This window comes from Salvia splendens, chromosome 6 (genome assembly GCF_004379255.2).
Source record: "Salvia splendens isolate huo1 chromosome 6, SspV2, whole genome shotgun sequence".
Taxonomy (NCBI): Eukaryota; Viridiplantae; Streptophyta; class Magnoliopsida; order Lamiales; family Lamiaceae; genus Salvia; species Salvia splendens.
In genome coordinates, this window is record NC_056037.1 from 3,065,512 (window position 1) to 3,088,280 (window position 22,769).

The 22,769-nt window shown below is 33.1% G+C and overlaps 3 protein-coding genes across 6 annotated transcripts; 1 reads left to right on the forward strand and 2 right to left on the reverse strand.

Moving 5' to 3' along the window:
• Positions 1-33: 33 nt before the first annotated feature.
• On the reverse strand, positions 34-1,908 carry LOC121808519 (PLASMODESMATA CALLOSE-BINDING PROTEIN 3-like). Its single transcript, XM_042209058.1, has 3 exons — positions 1,290-1,908; positions 1,100-1,133; positions 34-492 (listed from the first exon to the last, which is right to left on the reverse strand). Exons 1-3 carry the CDS (start codon positions 1,588-1,590, stop codon positions 231-233), a joined length of 597 nt encoding a protein of 198 aa, XP_042064992.1. The 5' UTR covers positions 1,591-1,908; the 3' UTR covers positions 34-230.
• A 12,237-nt stretch (positions 1,909-14,145) lies between these two features.
• Positions 14,146-15,163, forward strand: LOC121808515 (ethylene-responsive transcription factor ERF062-like). The gene has a single exon (XM_042209054.1). The coding sequence runs from the start codon at positions 14,273-14,275 to the stop codon at positions 15,014-15,016; it is 744 nt and encodes a 247-aa protein (XP_042064988.1). The 5' UTR covers positions 14,146-14,272; the 3' UTR covers positions 15,017-15,163.
• A 1,382-nt stretch (positions 15,164-16,545) lies between these two features.
• On the reverse strand, positions 16,546-22,448 carry LOC121808509 (ribonucleases P/MRP protein subunit POP1-like). Of its 4 annotated transcripts, none has more exons than XM_042209043.1 (13): positions 22,310-22,448; positions 21,123-21,635; positions 20,770-20,866; positions 20,439-20,546; positions 20,136-20,360; positions 19,727-19,842; positions 19,167-19,643; positions 18,672-18,780; positions 17,986-18,575; positions 17,730-17,894; positions 17,351-17,593; positions 17,143-17,225; positions 16,546-16,940 (listed from the first exon to the last, which is right to left on the reverse strand). In XM_042209043.1, the coding sequence occupies exons 2-11, from the start codon at positions 21,560-21,562 to the stop codon at positions 17,395-17,397; spliced, it is 2,526 nt and encodes an 841-aa protein (XP_042064977.1). In that variant the 5' UTR covers positions 21,563-21,635; positions 22,310-22,448; the 3' UTR covers positions 16,546-16,940; positions 17,143-17,225; positions 17,351-17,394. The 4 variants fall into 4 exon arrangements, with proteins under 4 accessions (XP_042064977.1, XP_042064976.1, XP_042064978.1 ...); XM_042209042.1 differs by having other exon boundaries at positions 17,320-17,593; XM_042209044.1 differs by having other exon boundaries at positions 17,143-17,593; positions 19,727-19,838; positions 20,243-20,360.
• Positions 22,449-22,769: the final 321 nt, after the last annotated feature.

Sequence of the window (22,769 nt, forward strand, 5' to 3'; positions counted from 1 at the left end):
TGAGCTGCTAATCCAGTCTAATAAAACATTAAATGATCAAAAAATTGGGTATTAGTTCTACCAACCTTCAACTGGGAAAATGTTGAGCTTGCCAATACAACTCGAGGAAAAGATCAAATATCTTCCTGAGAGAGACAAATCAAGGAAGGCTACAAATGGCTAACACAAAACTGGGGTTCACCTACTTCTCGAGTTATATATATATATAATATCCTGGTGATTATACAGCACTATATTATCCGGCAAATAATCATGAAACCGAGCAAGATGATCAGAGGAGACGAGGCTGCTTGCTGCAGTAAGATTTTGGACCCCTTAGACATGGGGGCGTCGGGGATTACTGTCCCTGTCCCTGTCCCCGTCCCTGGTGTTAGTCCGGCTCCACTTCCGTATAGAGGAGTGGCTCCTGATGGTGGTGTGGTTGAACTTGGAGTGGTTATGCTCGTGGGTGTTGTGGATGTTATTCCTGATGAGACTCCTCCTCCGGCAGAACTGCAAAAAAATCAAGAGACACGAGTGTCGTTAATGTATGCCTTCCATGGATAACACTTCAAATTTACAGGTATGCACAAATGCTAAGCAACCTTAGATCTCTAAACTACAAACCTTAAGCCTTTCCATAGAACTTTTCATTTCTACAAGACATGACTTCTGTGGTTATTTGGCACGAGGTCCCAACATTTCGACATTGCAATTTTATTATTCACAAGAATTAAGTCCTTAGCCTATGGATGCTAACCCAAAGTGTAATTATCAAGAAGTGCGAACCCAGATGAACAAAAAAGACAAAATGAAGCTCCCATATCCAAGAAGCATATTTCTTATATCTAAGCGATAAAATACATTATATGATGGAGTACAAAACACCATGTACATAACTCGATGACACTTGTAAAAATAAAGGCATATTGCCACTCCAATTCTTTATAGTGTTATTACAAATTTAATGCTATATGTGAGAATTTATAATATGAGATGTCATTACAAAAAATGGGAATAATGTTAAGGCACAAAACAGCAAAATGAGCAACATTTGGAAAAGCACAAGAACTCACTGCAGAAACATATGCAAATGGAGTGAAAAAAGAGAAAGTAATACCTTGCAGATGATGGGTAAACACAAGATCCATAGCCTGAAAACAGAGAAAAACACCAACAAATTTATAGTAAAAAGAAAAAGAAAAAAATCAAGAAGAGTCACCAAAAAGTTTCAATATTCTTTCGACAAGTAGAGACACACTAAAACACAGATATGTAGGGAGGGAGAGAGAGAGAGTAAAGAAAGGAACTTGGATCAGTTCTGGCGATGGTAGAAGTGGAAGCAAAAGAGCAAGAGTCGGGAGCATTGTTCTTGCGCTGATAATAGCTGTTGAAAGCGTAGGAGGCATGAGCCTGCAGCGTATTAGGCAGAAAGCAAAGCCCATTCGGCTGAATAGGCGAGCAGTCAGCTCCGGCGCTGCATGAATAGTCCAGAGCCGTCTGCAGCGCCTGCTCACTCGCGTCGCTCCTCACCACGCACCAGTTTCCCGCCGTCGCCGCCGCCGCCGCCGAGAGCAGGACCACCACTCCGAACACCGCTTCTGCTGCCATAGAGAGTGTGGAAGAAAGAAGTCAAGAAGGTAGAGAGGGTGGTCAAAAATGGGGTTTATTGATTCTGTGTGTGTTTCTTTATTGCTGGGGCCGATGTACTTTCCTTTTCTTTTGCTCCATCCCCTCCTGTTTTTCCCTATTTGTCATGTTTTGCTCTTGCTGAACAAGTTCATGTTTTCTGCTACCCTCGCGACCATCGAGGAGTCCAGTCAAATTCATGCTGTGGAACGTCTCAAATTTGAAATACAAGAAAACAAAAATTGGAGTGTAGTAGTATCACATAATAATTATCCATTCTTCTGCAATGAAAAAAACACTGGGTTTTGATAGCTGGATCTGGGCTATGAATAATATATAAGTAAATTGGACCAATACCATTACTTCTATTTTTTTGTGCTTAACTTCTGGATAAAGGAACATATAAGAAACTTTTGTTTTTTTATTAGTCTTTTCGTCACATTATTTATGGGAGGGAATATCTTCGTAGTTCTATTTTTTTTCATTTTAATTTAGTTTATCAAAATTGGAATCTTTAATTTATGATATTTTTTTCATTTTATAGATGTGAAGTCTATTCTTTATTAACAAAATTTTTAATATATTTCTTTTAACATCAATTTTTGCATTAAAACTTATCACATCCACGGTCAAAATCATTTTTTATATTTCTTTTGTGCCGTCTATTTTTACATAAACACATTTCAGTTATCAAACGTGTTTATTATACTCATATAATTTTAAACTAATATTGATATATATGTATATTTTCTCACATATTTTTCAATTCTCCTAAAAAGTTAGTGTTTTTATTAACGAAATGGAGAGAGTAATAAATTGTATTGTTATTTATACTATGATTATATCAAAGAAATATTTATTGATATAAACTTCAAAGGATTGTTTTATTTAATCAATTCCTCCCCGTGGGATTAATTGCCGTCCTTGTTAAAGTTTTTGATAAAACACAACGATTTCATATCATATTATGTTATTTGTGATGTGTTTATTGTGAATGAATACAGATACGAATATTTTCATGGCGAGAAACGTATGATAGTTCAATTTCCCAAATCGAACATGGGCCAAAATTATAGCGAGCTTTAAATTTTCAAATCAAATGAGCCCGTTACGTATATAAATAATCACTAACCCTGCAAATGGGATTAATTAATTCGTAAGGTTACGAAATACTTAGTTTTTTTATTATACGAGATGTGACATTTATAATTCATAGTGATAGTACAATATTTATAAGTCACTTTTATTTTTTTAGACCCTATATAAGTGTCTAAAAAAGTCCCTATCCTATATAAGTGGAAATATTTTAAAATGTGAGTGGTTGCACCGTGACCAAGTTATAATCGTACCTAGCCAATGTTTCGTCGTATTTATTCGTTCTTTTCTTTATTTAGTAAATAACAAACTAAATGAGGTGGAATTATGTTAATAAAAAATTAACGGACTCAGCACGCGAAAGAGAACGAAAATATAATGAAATATGTAAAATATGATTCAAAATCGCAACAACCTTCACTCCCATAATGGAGTTGTTTAACTAGGATGTATCAAGTTTAATTAATAGTACAAGTTAAAGTATTTATTTTGCGAGTAAAGGCCAAAATTGGTCCTAAACATATAGTCATTTTACGATTTTGGTCCTAAACATTATCTTTTGGATTTTTTGGTCCTGCACATATGGACATTTGATCATTTTGGTCCTCCGTCAATATTTCCGTTAAAAACTAACGGTCAACATTATATTTTGGATTTTTTGGTCCTGCACATATGGACATTTGATCATTTTGGTCCTGCACATATGGAATTTTGATCATTTTGGTCCTCCGTCAACATTTTCGTTAAAAACTAACGGTCAACGGCCGATTTTTGACTAAAACAATGGGTTGGGTCGAGTCGTGTTTGGGTCGGGTCGTGTTTGGGTTATACGTTAAGAAAAAAAATAATATTTTCTTAAAATCTAAGCATAATATTTTCGTTAAAATCTAAGCATAATATTCTTAAAAAATTAATTAATATTTTTTAATTAATAAAATTAAAGTATAGTATTTTTTAATTAATTTTTTCATGAATTTGAAGAAAATATTATGCTTAGATTTTATTAAAAATAATTTTTTAATTATTTAATTTTATTATATAGATTTAATATTAATATACTTTAATTTTATTATTTTGATTAAAAAATGATTATTTTAATTTGGTAATATTTTATTTTATTGTGTAATATCATGTTTAAATAGAATAATAACATCATGTTTTAGTCGTTATAATATTTTTAATCAACAAAAATAACTAAAAATTAAAGTTTTATAATTTTTTAATTAATAAAAAATAATTATTTTTTTTCTTAACGTGTAACCCAAACCCGACCCAAACACGACCCGACCCAACCCATTGTTTTAGTCAAAAATCGGCCGTTGACCGTTAGTTTTTAACGAAAATGTTGACGGAGGACCAAAATGATCAAAATTCTATATGTGCAGGACCAAAATGATCAAATATCCATATGTGCAGGACCAAAAAATCCAAAAGATAATGTTGACCGTTAGTTTTTAACGAAAATGTTGACGGGGGACCAAAATGATCAAATTTCCATATGTGCAGGACCAAAATGATCAAATGTCCATATGTGCAGGACCAAAAAATCCAAAAGATAATGTTTAGGACCAAAATCGTAAAATGACTATATGTTCAGGACCAATTTTGGCCTTTACTCTTATTTTGCAGAAATTTAGTCTTATTTGTATCAAATTCTGCACTTATTTGGCGTGTGACAACTGCAAATTGAAAATTTAACCAAAATATGCATAGTAAAATATTTCATTTCAAAATTTGGGATCCGAACAGAAATTTGGCAAAATTGGGTGAAGTGGTTCTTCTTCTACAGTCAATATTCGTTTATTCATCAATTTGCAGACATTAGAGTTTTTCAGTCAACATTATATTAAAGATTCAAAATTGATTCCTCTTTTAAATGGAGAATGTAATATCAATTGCATTAGTTATTTGACCACCACAGTAATACTTCTCATGCTCTTTTGCACTACCTACAAATCTATCATGGAGCATTACACTATCACTTAATTTCATAGTATTTCTTATTAATTACTTATTTATAATAATGACTTTCAATTGTATAATTTTTTGAATGAAAAAAAAACTAAAATATCATTAAATAAGAAAATTATACGATTGAATAACGGAAAGTTAACCATTGGAATAATTTTCTACATTTAAATCCATTTTTTTGGATTTAAAAAACAAGTAAATACTACTCCCACAGTCCTACTCAAGATGGCCACATTCTTGAGTGGCACGAGATTCTAGGAATGTTGTTAGGTGGAATAAAGTAGAGAGGAAAAAAGTAGTTGAATATTTTAATGAGGAGAGAATAGAGAAGAGGTTATTTCCAAAATTGGAAAGTGACCATCTTGATTGGGACAAACAAAAAGGAAAAATTAGTACAAAGGGAGTAATTATTAAGAAAAATGCTACGTAGTGCAATGACATTGCCCAATGGGTCAATGGAATCAGACGTGCAACGCCCACGTGCTCTCGACTTTGAGGCACAAGCTTTATCGTTGAGTATGGTGCTACCGATGCTCTAATCTACGTTACATCGTTTTCCCAATTCACAAAGGCCGATACAAGTACAACCTAATGCTAATAAACAACCTTTTTTAACAAAATCAAATTTAGTACTCCCTCCGTTTCACCATAGTAGAGGCGAAACTTTTCGGCACAGAGTTTAAAAAAAAGATATTGAGTGTGTTGAATAAATAGATAAAATAAGTAAGAGAGAGAAAAAGGTGGAGAGAATAAAGTATAAAGTGAATAAAGTAGAGAGAAAAAAGTAAGAGAGAGTAAAGTAAGAAAGAGAAAATAGTTACTATATATGGAAATGACTCAACTATGAAGAAATTTCCCGAAATGGAAAATGACCCAACTATAAAAAAACGGAGGAAGTATAATTTGAGATCAAGATGATATACTGATGGCTTACTACGAAAGCATGGACATAGTTTTTGAACAAATATACAAACTCCAATAAAATAATACTCTCCATTATTTCACTATCACAAACTTTTAGTACAAAACATAATTGTGCTAAATTATGTGCTCCATAAACGTAATTACTGGGAAAACATGTGTAATAAATCAATCGAAGTAGTGATCTAGGAGTTAGTGACACGTGTGACTGACCAATTTATTGAAGAGTTTTTTAATTGCACTTTTCTTTTTGTGCACCTAACTTTTGTTTCGACATTTTATGACTAATTTGGACCACGTAACTTCCTTAGTGTTTAGTTGTCTAGCTTATGACGATAATATTAATTAAACAGCGATAAGCTTGATTAATTAGAATAATCCGAAAAGCATTTTGATTTATAATTGGTGGAAGGCATGATGGTCTTATTGTTGAAGAGAAGATGGGGGCAAGTACAACTAAGCTTTTGCAGAACATGATAATTTTATTTAATCGCTAATTAAAACTTTGCCGGTTGTCTAAGTATGCAGTCACTTAATTGACAAAATATATAAATTATGATATGCGTACATGGACAAAAGTGACACAAAACTATTACTACATCTCTTGAAATAAAATTTCCTTTTTCATGTAGTTTAATTATGCCACTAGCTAGTGATTAAGAGTTGTTGGCTAGGTTTAAGTTTCTTGTTGTAAAAAAATGCTTAGAGCTATGTCTAAACCGTGGTAAAGGTTCAACAGTAAAAAACACAAAATTAGAAAATAAAATGTCAAAAACTATATTATTTGTCCATAATTGTAAGAATATGCAATATTGAGAATAACACTTTATTAATGTCAAGTAACGTATGTTTAAAGACATTTTTGTTATTCATGTACGTTACAGTAGTAGTAATATATGTATTCATTATACGGAAAATAATTTTACATACCTTAGTCCTTATATATGAGAGCACTATCCTATTTTGATGTTAATTTGTTCGTTTTATTTATAACTTCAAATAAATAAATAAAATTATGGTATTGAATAGAATTCAAAAAAATGTGTAGAAAATAATGAAATATATATATATATATATATATATATATATATATATATATAGGATTGTGATCAAGATAGAACCATTCTTAAACGTAGAACCATTCTTAAACGTAGAACAAATGCCAAACGGAGGTCGTTAGATCTTTTAATCCAATGGTGTTGATTTGCACAACAACTTCCCATTACAACCAAAACTATTATTAATGGGTGAATGCAGATAAGTGAAAAAATAAAGCATGCATGGACTCTTCTTCGTTTCATTCATTCTTCCATCAACATGTGAGTTTTTTCACATGTTGAGTCCGGAATGTCGTGAAAACATAGTCTAATATGTATGATTTTTAATCTTGACCGTCATTTTTTCCTCATCCAATGAATAAAATATGTAGAGTTCTAGGTTCTACACTTAAGAATGGTTCTATCTTTAACGCAACCCTATATATATATATATATATATATATATATATAGAATGTTTCTCATGATTAAATTGATTCTTTTTGGGTATGATTGTAACAAAATATATAAAGCTAGATTCTATTTCCCATAAGAAGATGAAAATTGTGTGAATATTTTATTGCTAGAGAGCAAGTGGTGTGCAATAAAAGTAAACATCGATTGGGGGAGGGGAATCCATTGGGATGTATTTCTAACTTTTCAACTTTCCTACTCATTTATTTTAATGTTTAGTTATTTTTGGTATTAAATAGTTTTATCTGAAAAAAAACTAATTAACGGACCTTTATAATCATATCAATTTGAATAAAATCATTTCGTCCTTTGATAATGTAAGGATTTTTTATGACAACTGACAAGGGTATTATCAGAACTCGGAAAGTGGGACATCGACGATCAAACTCCAATACTCCCCTTTCTCTTCTCCTTTAAAAATAATTTATAACTTATAAATGAGGAACCAATTGTGTGACAAAATTTCAAGTATGCTTTTTAAATATCCCTATATCAAACCAAACCCTTGTTTTATAATGGTAGGAAAAAATTACAACAAATTTTCTACTCTAAACCATATAAATAAAGCGTTCTGCTTTGAGTCACAAATATATGACTCTTCAACATACAAATATTAGGTAAGAACAAAATTCAAAAGTTTTTATTTATTTGAGAATCAATATGGCAAGTTAGTCAAAAACCATTTTGTGGATATTCAAAAATGAAGAAAGTATATAAAATTTTATCATTTGAAAATTGGTGAAGCTAGCAAAGTTCTTATCTTCTCGTCTAAGAATTTTGGAAAAGGAGAAGTTAAATGAGCACTATATAACCACAACATATTCCATTCTCATCGTTATTTTGTTTTTTGTAGACTTCCTACATTATTTGATGTGATGTTCAAACATAAAAAGAAAAGCCTAATTTCGATAATTAATTGATCAACACATGCTACTAGCAATAATGTGGCTAATGAATCCATCCACATGCCTAAGCCTTGTTTTGGAAACTAAAGTGAATGTGTTGCTACAAGGATCTTGGTTTTATTCCAATATATACATGTCTTTAAAGTCCAAAATTGTGGCAGGAATAAAGTAGTACTACTACATGATGATGATGAAGAAAAAGAAAAATAAAGTTAAAAGCAACTTTGATCAACTTGCAGCATTCAATAATATTTTGGGTTAGTGAAAACAACAGAATTAGCTAGGGGAAAACCATGTGCTACTTGGCTTTAAATAGGCATTAGAATATCTGTTAATCCTTAGAATAATTTGAACTGACAAAAGTGAACAAGGGATTGATGAGAATCTTTGTCTCTTGTCTGTTCCAATTAGACATTCCAGGGTTGGATGATTTGGTAATTCTAAAAGGAAATTGGTTGACATCATAGTATTCATCAATTCCTGAATAATTTGTGTGTTTGGAGGTGAATTGGGTTGGGATTTGAGCTATTTTCTGCAAGAAAAAAGATGGTTTATGATTGATGTATATCCTCATCATGTCTAGTGAAATGATTTACGATAATTATTAGAGTGATGCTAAATGACCACATTATGGCAGCAGCACATGATTAACTTAGTCAATTTGCAAATATTAGAAAATTAAAATTACTTAAATATCCTTCTCCCATTTTTAGTCTTTTTGTTTCCCTCCATCGATTATAGAGAATTCAGCCTCTTTCAAATTTCAAATTTTGAATGAAAGATGCATTAATTACTCCTTAATAGCAGATTTAATTACTACTTAATGAGAGTTTAATAATCTATCATCTCTTGTAAGATTTTAGTACTGACATGTTAGTGATGGACTGATGTACGAAAAATGCCATTTTAGTAACATTTTTCTTTCTTAATATTATAAATTTAAATTATAGATTAAAAATCTATTTATAAATTTAAAATATATAATGAATCGTAGTTATAATTTTTAAAAAGGAAAATTTACACGATAAGTGTATTAATAAACTCATTTAAAGAAAGTCAATCTAATGGAAATGATAATTGAACAAATCAATCTACTACTTTTATATTCTATTTTTTAAATGTAATTGAACAATTAAGGTGAATTTTAGATACAAATGAACAATTGAATATCGATTAATGTATAACTTTAATTCTAATTTAAAAAAGAATGAATTATCCAGTTTAATATAAAATTCACATATAATATGTAATTGAATCTAAACATTATTGAATTGTTCGATTTTTATATAAGATTCAATTAAATTGAGTAGTAGTATTAATAAAATTTTTGGAGTGTATCAAATTAATTCATTTACCTTTTATATCTTATTTTCAACTGTGGTTGGGCAATTAAGGTAAATTGTAGATTCAAATGAATAATTCAAGTGAGTCTAAGCATTATTCAATTGTTCAATTGAACTCTCTAATTACATCTTATAATTAAGTGAATCTAAGTATTACTATTGCTCAGTTGATTCTATGTTCAGTTAACTCTAAGTTCGATTGAATTGTTTAGTTACATTTTACGATCAAGTGAATCTAAGTACTATTGAATTGCTCAATTGATTCTATGTTCAATTAACTATTTTATTGAATATATAGTTACATCTTATAACCAAGTGATTCGAAGCACTATTAAATTGTTCAATTGATAGTACTATATTCAATCAACTCAAGTGTAGTTGGATCATTTAGTTAAATCTTATAATCGAGTGAATCTAAACACCATTGAATTGTTCAACTGTTTCTAAGTTCAATTGAATAATTTAATTGTGTCTTATATTTAAGTGAAAGCAAGCACTATTGAACTTTGCTCAGTCAAATATAGCTTCAATTAAATATCAAACCAATTTATATTCGATTGAGTAATTTGATTCCTTAAATTTTAAAATCCATGTATTTGTTTGATTATATGATGATCTTTATTGTTATTTTTCAAATAAAATCTTAATTATTATCCCCGTTGCATTATCCACACTAAAGTAAATAGTACCGTCGAGAATATCATTGTCGTTGCAAACTTTTTTCCTACTCAAAACCGGTGTCAAAATACTTGGTTGAGAATTACAACTTGTCTCAAACAACAGGTTTCAATTTGAAATTTTAAGGTAAAATTATAAATTCCAAGAATAAAAAGTCTTATATAATCAATGCTTAACTAAAAGTCAGTGACAAATTTTTACCTCATATAATTAATCAGTTTATTCTGAAATTATTAAAATATAAACTGTTAATGTTTTAAGGTCTATTAACATTATTTTTGAACTTATGGCATAACTCATGTTTATTTATGTTTAATAAAACAACTGTAAACTATTACAATATTATACTTTATAGTATTATGTTATTTATAAATGCACATTTTTACATTTACTTATTATTGTAAGCTCTTTAAATTGAAATAATTAAAACAATTTTTTTCAATAGTTGGGAAGAGAGAATCAGGGACGGACCTAGCGTGAGCCAAGCCACCGCTGGAGCGGTGGCTTGGCCGGCGCCGGTACCAGAACCCCACCACGGCCGCTCCTGACGCTGCCGGTGTCTGCATTGTGACCGCCCATGTTTTTACGTTTTTCAGTTTTTATGCTGTGAGAGGAAGGGAAAGGAGTTAGAAAGATTAATTACTCTCATTTACTTTACAGTTGGCAGCAGTGGGGCCCATTTTTTGATTATGGAGTAATTGATTTGGGGAATATCCGTTTCTTTTGTGTGATTAAATATGATTTGCGAAATAGGAGCACATTATAACTTTAGTCGTGTGTTTTCAGAGATTTAGGAAAATACTCTTTTTATTTGATGAATAATGTCGTGTGCTATTTATCTTGCATTTACTTTAATATTTATGTTTTAAAAATGTTACTAACAGTTATTTAAATCATGAAATATGGTCTAATTTTAGTTAATCTGTAAAAATTAAATCAAGAAATTTATGTTGTTCTCAATTGTCTCATTCACGTAAATAAAGTCGTAAAAATGAAGACATTTTTAATACTAATGTGATAGTAATTGAGAAAAATTAAAATTTTGTGATTTAATATTGTGTTATAGGACTTAGCAAATATTACTAAACTGCATAATTTGAAAGACTATTAATACTTATAAAAATATTTTTGCATTTAAAATTCATTATTTATTTGTGTTTTTATCATTTTATAAACTTATAAAAAGAAGTAGGAAAGGTAAGAATTTTGAAAAAATATTTTAAATATATATATATTATTTTCAAAATTTTATTTGAATTGCTAGTTCTGCCCTGGAGAGAATAGTAAGTATGGGCCCAACTCCAAATACATATTCTTCCTGTTTCTAGTTTCCAATGCTATACACCACGTCGCCATCCATATATTCACTTCTGCAACACCATATCTGCAACGACGATTCTTCAAAAACAATCAAATTGCTTCTCTCTATTGATTTATCGTCACACATGGACATAAGTAAAAAAATCAAAACTTATTTGCTAGACTTGACATGAAGCTAAACTCATACGAGAATTTAGGTATCGTAAAATAAGAATTTTGTGCGCAAATCATTAGGAAAATAAAATTGGATCCATTTTGTGGAAACGCTGGCGCTTGCGGGAGAATAATATTAAGAGGGGAGAAGAAGAGCAAAGTCCGCCAATTTCTCTTTCAATTATGACAAGGGTATACAAGTAAATCAACAATTACTAAACCGGAAATTTCAAGTAAACCGTTTTTTTTTTGCTATTAAACCAGTTTATGGCGGGCCATAATGTGGCCACATAGCTTTTTTCTAATTATTATTCGTGAGATTTAAAGCCTTAAAGGTGTAGGTTTTGTTGTTGATGTTGGGACACCCTAATGATTATTGACATATTGTTATCTGAGCTCGGAAAGTGCACGAGACATCTCATTTTACCAAGCAATTAATTTCGCCTTTTATCGAATGTTCAAGAGAAAGGTGCTACTGACATGATTTATGATAACAATTAATGAATGGAGTATTTCTCTATTGTAGATCATAAGTTCAGAATGTTTCAAATGTAAGTAATATTTTACTATTAGACAAATAATACGTATGTTCAATAGATGATTTCCTAGCTTTCTCACATTGAACGGGATGAATTCTAATATACAGTTAGTTTTTTTTTTTTTTTTTTGAATTCTAATATACAGTTTATGCCTATATTTTTCACTAACAATAACATAATTCTTAAATGAGTAATTAATTGTCTCATCATGATATGGATTAAGATTCAGATCTATCTCTAGTTTAATTGTTATTTTCTTTATGTTTTTAAAGGGTAATCAATAACGATTTCTCATTCATCTATAGTGACTTAAACTCTCTATCCATTAAATAAAAGGGAAGTTGTCTTACCAATTAAATTGTATTTCATCGTGTACATAATTTAATGGTTACTTTTATGTGTATTTTGATTTGAATCTTTGTGCCGTCTCCTATAGCGAAATAGTCCTACACGAACTTCCATCTACTTAAATAATTTTAGTTACCACATAGATATTTAATGATTCTTGATGATAAAATGACAAAATTCACCCCAGACATATAGTATGGCAACAAAAATGCACACACATGCGTTGAGATGCTTATTCATCCCCTTTGGAGGTTAGATCAAGAAAGTGAATATAGACTTATTGACATTGAGGAGTGGCTTAAGAATGTTGATACATTGACACTATATGAAAATGATGCATATTCTAATAATTTGTGGCTCGAATTTGGAGGTGAAAATATTGGTCGTTTTTCTCAAAAAACCCTAATTAATTCAATCTTTATTTTTAATTTGATTTTAATTATGAGTTGTTAAAGCGTCTCCAACCTCACCTCAAAGGCCACGTTTCGATGCCAGAAGAAAAGCCAAAAGTTGTATGAATACCTTAATTAGTTGTTTGCTCTAGACTTTCCTAATTATTTTACAACTAGATTAGGAAAAAGACAGCCATGATTTCCTCACATCTATGATGCAAGAAAAATAGTTTATTTGCCCTTTTCTTTCTAATAATACTGCTTGATGATAATGTTAACTATGTTTTGCGCTTAAATAAAACGTAACGACAGCCAATCATTGGATGGCCCTAAACTTCATTATGAATAAAGAAATGCGCCTAATTACAATAATTAGTAGATAAGATATTAAATGATAACTTCATTAACTTTTCACCGAATTCGTGGATTTAGTACTACATTAGAAATGTGATGTTAACAACCCATAAAAAGTTCAATTTCTTGCCATTCGAGGAATTAATTAATCAAAACATAAATAACAACTATCAAATCAAGTTCATGACAAGACTTAGACATCCATTCATCAAAGTTCATCTTTAATTTGAAACAAATTTTATTAATGATTGTCACTACAAAAGACAGAACTTACCAGACGGATCGTGGCAATCGGCAATAGCCAAAGCCTGTCCCAAAAAAAAGTTTACCGACAAATTTTGGCCATTGGAAAATTTACCTACGGATCCCATGTAGGTAAAATCCAACGGTAAAATTGGATGTGAGATCAACGCCAGCTTCAGATCTCGTTTTTTTTGTAGCGTGTTTAGTTTCAGAATTAATACTACAACAAATTGATATTACACTTTTATTTTATCCCTGTCATCGGTACAAAACTTTTACCTTTTGGATATTTAATGTAATATATCGATAACAAGGATACAAAATGCTACTAGTAATTTTTTTGATACACGTAATTTGTAACCGAAGACATTTATTAGAGAATTGAGAGAGCTTCCTCTATAACATTCTACTCATTATAATACAGTAATATTTTACAAATCCCACAAAAGTGATTAAACCTTGATTACTTAACCTTTAATTAGTTATTTATCTTAAACCCAAAAAAAGTTAGTGTGGGATCGAAGTATGCTTTATACTATTTTAACTAACAAACTGAAATGATGACACTTTTGTTTGTGCTATCATGTGGACGAATAGATAAATCACATGTTTGTTGATTGAAGAACAACCAAACAAAAAAGTAAATCTAGAGAGAGTTTAAGGAGGTTCTTGTCACTATCATCCAAGAATATTTATACATTAACCCTAATAATAATTAATAATCCCAAGACGCAGGAGCGACAACACCGCACCTGTTCACTTTTCATTGGTCGAGCACGAATTTCTGAATAACCGCAATGCTTTAATTCATTAATTAACATATTACTTGTTATAAATACCCTTGTGGCCGCAAGCTATGTCATTTCTTCTCTCTCTCTCTATTTGACATTCACATGGCTAAGAAATTTCCAAAGATGGAGCCTTTGAATATTCAATTATCTGAGTTTTCTAAAGAGAGTTTTGTGAGAAAGCTTCATGCACATTCTTTTCTTCCAACATACAACCTACCCCACGCTCCATCACCTGCGATACCGGGGGTAGATTTGTCTTTTCAGGAAAACCCTTACTTCCCCGCCGCGGAAGCTGATCAAAACCGGCAGACATGGCTGAAGATGAAGACGCAGCCGATGAAGAGAGCGGCGGGGTCGGGGAAGCTGTTCAGGGGGGTGAGGCAGCGGCACTGGGGGAAGTGGGTGGCGGAGATACGGCTGCCTCGTAACCGGACGAGGGTGTGGCTGGGGACGTTCGACACGGCGGAGGAGGCGGCGTTCGCGTACGACACGGCCGCGTACCTGCTGAGGGGGGACTACGCTCACCTCAACTTCCCTCACATGAAGCACAAGATCAGGGCGAACTCGCTGTGCAGCAGCACGGTGGCGCTGCTGGAGGCGAAGCTGAAGGCGGTGGCGCAGGCGAAGAAGGAGGCGGGAGGGTCGTCATCTTCGTCGGAGGAGGTGATTGAGAAAGGGGGAGAGGAGGTGGCTGAGATGAAGAAAAGCAGCAGCAGCAGCAGCGTCGTCGAAGCGATTGGGATTGGGAGTGGGAGTGGAGAAGGTGATGCGGTTCATCAATTGAGCAGAGTGCCTTCTTTGGATATGGATATGATTTGGGATGCTTTGTTAGTCTCAGATTTATGAGATTAGTAAAAACTTTTTAATTTTTTGTGTTTTTTTGGGGATGTATAAGGGATTCTCTATGCAATATTATTGATTTCTTGATGATGTAGAGTAATACTCCTTTTCTTTTTTAATGTTTTTTTTTCATGTTTATTTGCATTAATATAACCAATAATGTGTGGAGAATCTCTAATTTCTTATACTTTGACATACACTACCTTGGTTCGGTTCGGATATTCGGTTTCCGATTTTTTTGCTCACCCCTAGTTTCTTATTATTAGAAGTGACCATAGTGATCATGATCATGTATAAAATTAGTAAGTATATTTTTCATTTGCAAGTTTTCCACTTAATTAAGGCATTATTAGATAAATTAAGAGAAACAATTTTGCTACTCTAAAACTTGATTTTGGTTTTTCAACCTTATATAATTAACTAACCTATTTGTTAGAGTTTTTAAAAAGCTCCAATAAAGTCGATTTTATTAATTTATTTACATTAAATCGACTATTACAACAGTGTTAGCATGAAAATGCACACTGTGGCGCACGGATGGTTTCGGCCATTCAATATTACGCATAGTGCGCATCTAGTGGTGAACCTAATTTTTACACATCTGTAACAAAAAAAATTATTAGTGTTATGACAATACATTATTAGTAGTTAAATATTTGGATTTGACTATGCGGAAAAGATACTGTTGTGCTAATATGCATAAAGTCAACTTATTAGTGTGATTAAACTTATATGAAAGCACATAATACTACGTTTTTCTAAATTATGTTTCTTATCTTTGATGCTGATGACCCATTGCAGAACCAAAGCCTCTTTTATTCGTTTTAGGGTCCCATACTTTTTCATCATCAAAGGAATAAAATTATTGTATGACTTAAAACATAAATTGAATCATATACAAAAAGAAGAATATATGGAGAAGAAATAAAAAGTCGAGATAAAATACTTCTTGTCATTATCATCCTGAAATCATGCTTTTGTCAAATGAATATTTTTTGGGCCTCGAGTTTATAATTGTAATAAATATTTCCCAATCCACAAAATAATGATTCCTTTTGCTATTTTAAGTACACAATTATTCATTTTTATTATTTTTAGTAAATGAACCTCACATAATTACTCGAGATTGACAATTTCTTAAATCTGCATCGGCACAAACTGACTCTTTAAATTGTGAACAAAGATTACTAATTAACCATTTACATGATGGTATTAAACATACATTTATTAGTGTATATGTAGGTGAGTCATTTATGTGCATAGGAAGAAATCTAACTTGTTCAACCGTATTACAACATAATAGTCATATAAGTGCAGTTAGGAGATAACTACTTAAATACTAAATACACTTCTTCCCTCACAAGTTAGGTTCTATTGTTAACAATATAAACGAAGTCTTACCAGTTCTGTTTTGGACAGAGCATTTTAATAGATACTTTATCGTCATAAACTGATGTTTGAGATAAAATCAGCTGCTGTGGCAAAAATCTAGATAGTATTAGTTGACTAGTGCAATTAATCATAATTAAACACGATTGCTGCTGTAACATGTTACCTATAATTTTCTAATTAATGCTAAATTACAATCCTTTAACAAAAAGTTACACGAATTCCATCCAATATTATACACGAATTGCCTAGCCTAATAAAATTAATTTAGAAAAAAAATAATGAATAAAATCAACTACAGTTATATCACCTCTTATGATATGCAACCACGGCTCATCTCGGGCGTTGGTGGCCCCAAAGACGAAGAACGACTGGAGACTGGAAAAGGCTTCAAAAGAGAAGTTCAAGAATTTGGTGTTTTGGTGATCGGCTGTCTGCTGATACATAATATGTAAGGTCTTAACAAAGCTCGAAAATCCAGCAAGAATGGGGAACAAGTTGAATATGTGTGGAGAAACTATTAAACTGATCCATTGATTGCCTGCAAAATATGGATAATAAAATCTCATGATGATGCAATTTTTCTGGCAGTTGATTATAAATACTACATTAATCATAACACACATAAAATAAATAGTGCCATCTTACAACAATGTAATACTCCAGTTACATTCTCGTCGTGTATCCTGACTAAAATCATCATAACAAAGCATGATGTATACATATTTGCGTATAAAGTTCACCTGAAAGTAGAGAACATCCTCCAAATCCACAGACGAGAGTTGAAAGGTTCATTCCATTTACCGAAGCTTGCCCTACAGACTAACTGTGAAACGTAATTAAATGGACAACATCAGTCTCTTCCTAAAATAAACTAGTCAACCGTAAGAATGGAGCAAAATATTATCAGATGGTAGTACTTGATCCGTGTCTAAAAGTGCGTTCACAAACCATGTAACTCGGACAGTGAGACATGTGTAATCGTAGACAATAGGTCACATGAAATTGGTGTCTTGTTCCTGTTGCTCAAGAACAACGGTAGCACACGCAAGTCTATAGGCTGTGGATCTCATATTTCTAACCAGAACATAGATCTCTTTCCTTCTCCGCCTTACAGGTACATCTCTCCATTGTTCCTCCCGAAGCCTGGAAAGTACGCTCGCTTCGCAAAGAGCCCCTGCTGTGGCCTTCTTGCTGCATACTCAAGAGAGAGGAAAAGACACGTCAAAAGAAAATTGAAGGAATTACATGAAGAAACACCCTATAAAACAAGCATTTTATACTCCTACAAACAGAGCATGCTTTCAATCAGAAAATGTTGCAAACTTGCCTTCCTCGAACAAAACCAGTCGTAACAAAGCCAATGGGCAATCTATGGGATGAGAGAGCTTGATCCTCAGGTATCTGAAGTTCCCATTTACCGGAAGGTGACTGCATGAAGTATGACATAACTGAAGATTGAGTTATTTGAAGTGGTTCGTCGTTGCTTTCTGAGCTGCATCATTTCAAAACAATTGCATAGATTAAACATAATGATTACACCTAAATGAATGACATACGACTCTATTATATAACTCAAGGAGTACCTAGCAGTCCATAAATGTATGTCAGTAGCAAGGGGTGCACAAACCACTGCTCCCTGTTCAAAAACGCCTTCCTTAAAAGCACGCAGAAGTACTCGAACAAAGCAAGGTGGTTTTCTGGACTTCATTTCTGACATCACAATGTCTTGTTTGAGAAAATCTTTGTTCCTCATTAACTTATGCAAGCAATTCTCAACACCATGTATACTAGGGAATAACAAACGATTGCCACTGATATTATCTAGGAAATCATTCAGCATGCATGAAGTCCTTGCTACAATACCCTCAAACGGAGTAGCCTGACAATCAGAAACATTATCTTTTGATTTTTCAGAGGCAGAGTTTGTCTCCATGTCATCAATTTTTTCATCTTGAGTTCTACATATATCTGCTTGAATTTTTCCAGCTTCAGTCAATTTCTTCCCAAAATTGTAGACCATGCAGTCCCATGGAGGTGGTATAGGAACTTTCAGTGGCCTCTTAGAAGGAGGAACAAGCATAGCTTTTTGGTTGACTGTGGCTGCCTCCATTTCCATAAAATCTGAATATGCATTGCAGTCGGGAAAGTCCAAGGGGAAGTACGGCAATCCAATCTGCAGAAAGACAAACGACATCATCACCAGAAATCTCTTTACCCTAATCAACATAAAAAAATCTCTTGGTGGAGCATCATCAAAAGTATAACTTACTTCACCCGCAACCCAGTGCTTCTCTCTTAAGCCTATAGCATAAGCACCATTCGATACAAAAGTATTCCAAAATGCCTTTACCCAACTTAGAGGTATTATAAGAGAGCACCTGAAGAAATTTTTAAAACCAAACAATTGCTTAGTTATAAGAATACCAGAATCATCTGCCGGAAATATCTATTTAGAAAAACATCAATAAACTTGGTTGGTTGAGCTTGTATAAATAACCAACAAAAATAGCCAACTCCTATTATCAATCCAAATGTCAAAGTTGAAAACAGCTCTATCTATAGTTAGCAAGTAGTTAGGAGTTGTCATAAATAGAATTTAAAGACTTTCATCAGAGCATGTGAACAGTGCATTGTGTTTTGCAGAAACTTGTGAGGCCCATGAACATTTAAAATACCATAATTATTGATTAGGCCAAACGTTGTATAAGAAAAAGTTGTATGGAAAACATGAAACACCACGAAAATCATCAGTGAGACAATATACCTTGTAACAGAATCTTCAAAAATTCCATTTTTCAAAAGCAAAACAGGACACGATCTGGTGGAATTTTTATCAATAGTTTTGTTTTGAGACCCAGAACCTTTTTGGCCAAGGCAAAAGAACTCCTTCCGCTGGTGATGCTTGCCAGCACATAAAACACTTTCTTCCACTGGAGGGTCTACAACTTTGCTAGCATCCCATAAATCACCATACTCGTGTTCAAATTCAGCTTCATGGTTAGGCGCTGATGTTTGCTGTTTACTCTGGTATTCATTACCTAATAAATCAATGTTCTCTCCATCAGAAACAGCCACACCCCCAGTCTTAATCAGATTACGAGGGTCCTTTACAACCATGGAAAGAACTGCAGAAGAAGATATCTGATGTCCATTCTCAAAGATGGACGTATTTTCAGATTCCACAGCATCATCATGCTCATGAGCTGAACATTTCTTCACAGGCCAAGGGTTCTCCGAATTACTGAGAAGCCAAACAACAGAAAACCATCAGTTGGAATACATATTCATATAGATAGAGAACAATTATTACTCTGATGCACTCACAGCTTAACAGGTTGCAATGTCTTGTGCAGCAACTGAAATACCTTTGTGCCTATCAATTCCAATTTTGCAAGCTGTCCCTCTCGAGAAACGCATTGAGCTGAACAAGTCCCATCTGTCTGGATAAAAAAACTCATCATTTGCAAACGCATCAAATATATGCTCAGAAATTAAGTAACCTATAGTGTAAATCAATGTGAACAACTGAATCCTTCCCCAGATGAATCTGATTTTTTAGGTAGTCATGTGAAAGAGAAATACAAACCCAGAACAAATAATAACAAAATAGCTGGGTGTATTTATAGAAATTTCAAATCTAAGCACACAACAAATGCATCCTATCAAGCCCACAACCCGAAAAAGAGAGTTGCATAAAAGTCATGCACAAAATATTTGAAGTTATGTAACCTACATTCGTTTCACATGCTAAACTCAAAGAATCATATGCTTCTTTAAAAGAGGCAGCATGTATCCACAACCAGAGCTGGCGGATAGAGGTGGTGTTATCAATATTAGGACCTTCACAGGAAACTTCCTTGCGAAGCTCATCTACGTTGGTAGATATCTGCTGCATAGGCCGCCACATGTAGGTCACAGGAGCAATAGTAGGCAAACTAGGTTTTCCAGAATCATGAAGCTGCATAACCATAACTATTAGAACACTACCAATAGGTTAGTATCCAAATTCAGGAAACGTAGAGGATTGTTACTTTACCATAGCGGTTCCAAAGATATTGCCCACAAGAACATCATGCAAAGTTTCTTCACAACAATCTGATGGAGAAGGCACTAGCACAGAACTTAGAACTGATATCAGCGTTTTCTGGAAACACAAACAAGGAGGTTAGATCATGCTAAATATACACACAAAAGCACACCAAAGTGGTCTAACATTGCATATTTTGCCATTATCCAAAACATGCTGGTATATCCACCAGCATAAGGTGGAAAAGAAGGCAGTGGAGGATAAGAAAAAAGTGAATTAAGATATTCAGCAAATGTTCAAAATTAAAACTTTGCATGAGGAAGGGAAAGAAGATGCCTGCCTGTGGACCCTCTAACTGGATTGCACCATGGTAACTTGCATCGTGCACAAGCACTCCATTTTTTAATTTTTTCAACAGAGCCCTGGAACCTCGTCCTCTGCATTACATAATTTGAAGTATAAGTTATCTTGCTTGCAAAATATAAGATCGGTTTATTATTGACCATAATGGACACCTAAAGGATATCAACTAACTTTAATTGCTAAAGCTCATCTTTTAAATCAAGAAAGTAACAAACCTATAGATTACATAGTCATGTTTTGACTTGGCCAAAATACATTTAAGGTAAGATGCTTTTCAGAAACAAATAAAACAGCCACCATTTTACCACAAAAGTTTAAGAAGACAACTACCTCCCATGAAGGCCAAGAGGAATATAAAATCCCCAAAGTTTTTCCATTTTGAACCGCTTTGCATGCCATACATGCGTTCTCAGTCTCTTGGTCCCATCCCCTGAAGTAACGTAACCAGTTGGGAGGTTCTTCTTAAGTTCAACATTCCTCCGAACACGGCGAGAAACTTTCTTTTCATCATTCCCCGTAGAATCAATTTTTCCTGCAGGTCCTAATCCATCTATACTTCTCTTTCTGAACTTCTTTCTTGCAACTCGATTATCATGTCCAGTAGTTCTCCTCCTCTTGTTCCTTTGAGATTTGAAATTGTTATCCATACGATCAGCAATAACAGAATGCAGTCCCTCAATCTCAGGAGCTCTAGACTCTGCAAATTTCCACACATGAAGTTCATGTGGAGGTGCTGCTGGCACTCCGGCTTTATTGCTATTTATTACCATATCCGCAGTGCTAAATAATTAGACAATTTGTGAACTAAGAGCCGCAGGCAGCTATCACAAGCAAGCTCTTCGTCTGTGAAACAAAAGAGAAGAGGACAATATTAAATTTAAAATGTAGATAATGTCTTGAAGTATCCAATTTTCTTAGAAACTAAAACGCAAATAAAATATGTTCAATTGAACAAAACAGTTAGAACTATAGTACTTTTTAACACAAGTTCATTCTGACTATCACAACTTAGCATTCCAAACTGAATTGACACCTTTAAAACAAGAGAAATCTGGAACTCTAACCTAGGCCATTGTCCATTTACACACAAATTAAATTACACGAACGCTAGTAAAAAGTATAAACTAGCTTGTGTTTTACTGCATGTTGTAATAATGATTGCAAAATGAATATAGTACATCACAAGGAAGTTAGTAAAATACTAAAAGCCCTATTCTCTATTTTCCACGTTATGCCGTCGTTTTGTGTTTCTCTTTAAAAAAACCAACTACTTCTTCGACACCAATTCCACCCGCAATCAGTTCCCTTCTGCCTATCCCCCGATAAATTCCTAATCCGCCACTTTTATCTCAAAAACACTCATGTAGATTCCCCTCTGCAGTGGAAGCAGCCGCCAAACATTGCGACACAAGCCGGCTCCCAATAGGGCCACCTTTTTACACCCCGCACGAGTGCACATGGAATAGAAGAATCAACACATGGAATAGAAGAATCAAACGATTAAGCTGCAAAATTACCAGAAAATAATGCCGCAAAATCGATACTTTTCAGCTTTCAGCCCGGCGACGCAGATAGTATTTGCCGCTTACCTTCGGTTCCTCTTTGCTTTGAATTCTTTTTATATCAGCAAACTGCTTCCTAATTGGGCATGTAGATGGGTATATGCCTAACATAAGGCCCATTAACACCCTTTGTTTATAGTATAAGATAATTCCAGTATTAAAAGTTTACAAAAATATAATGTAGTAGTACTTCTAATTTATGATATTCGCAAGATAATTCCAGCCATGAGTATAATGTTCGATTTTGTGAATAATTTTATGTAGATGAATATTGTATTTTGTGAGTATTATGCTTCTGTTTTATAGTCCTTTAATTTATTTTTTTTAATATAAATATAATCAGTTTACATAAAATTAGATTTTATGCGCTCAGAAGATATAATTTTAAGCATGGAAGATTGTAGCCATTTACCGA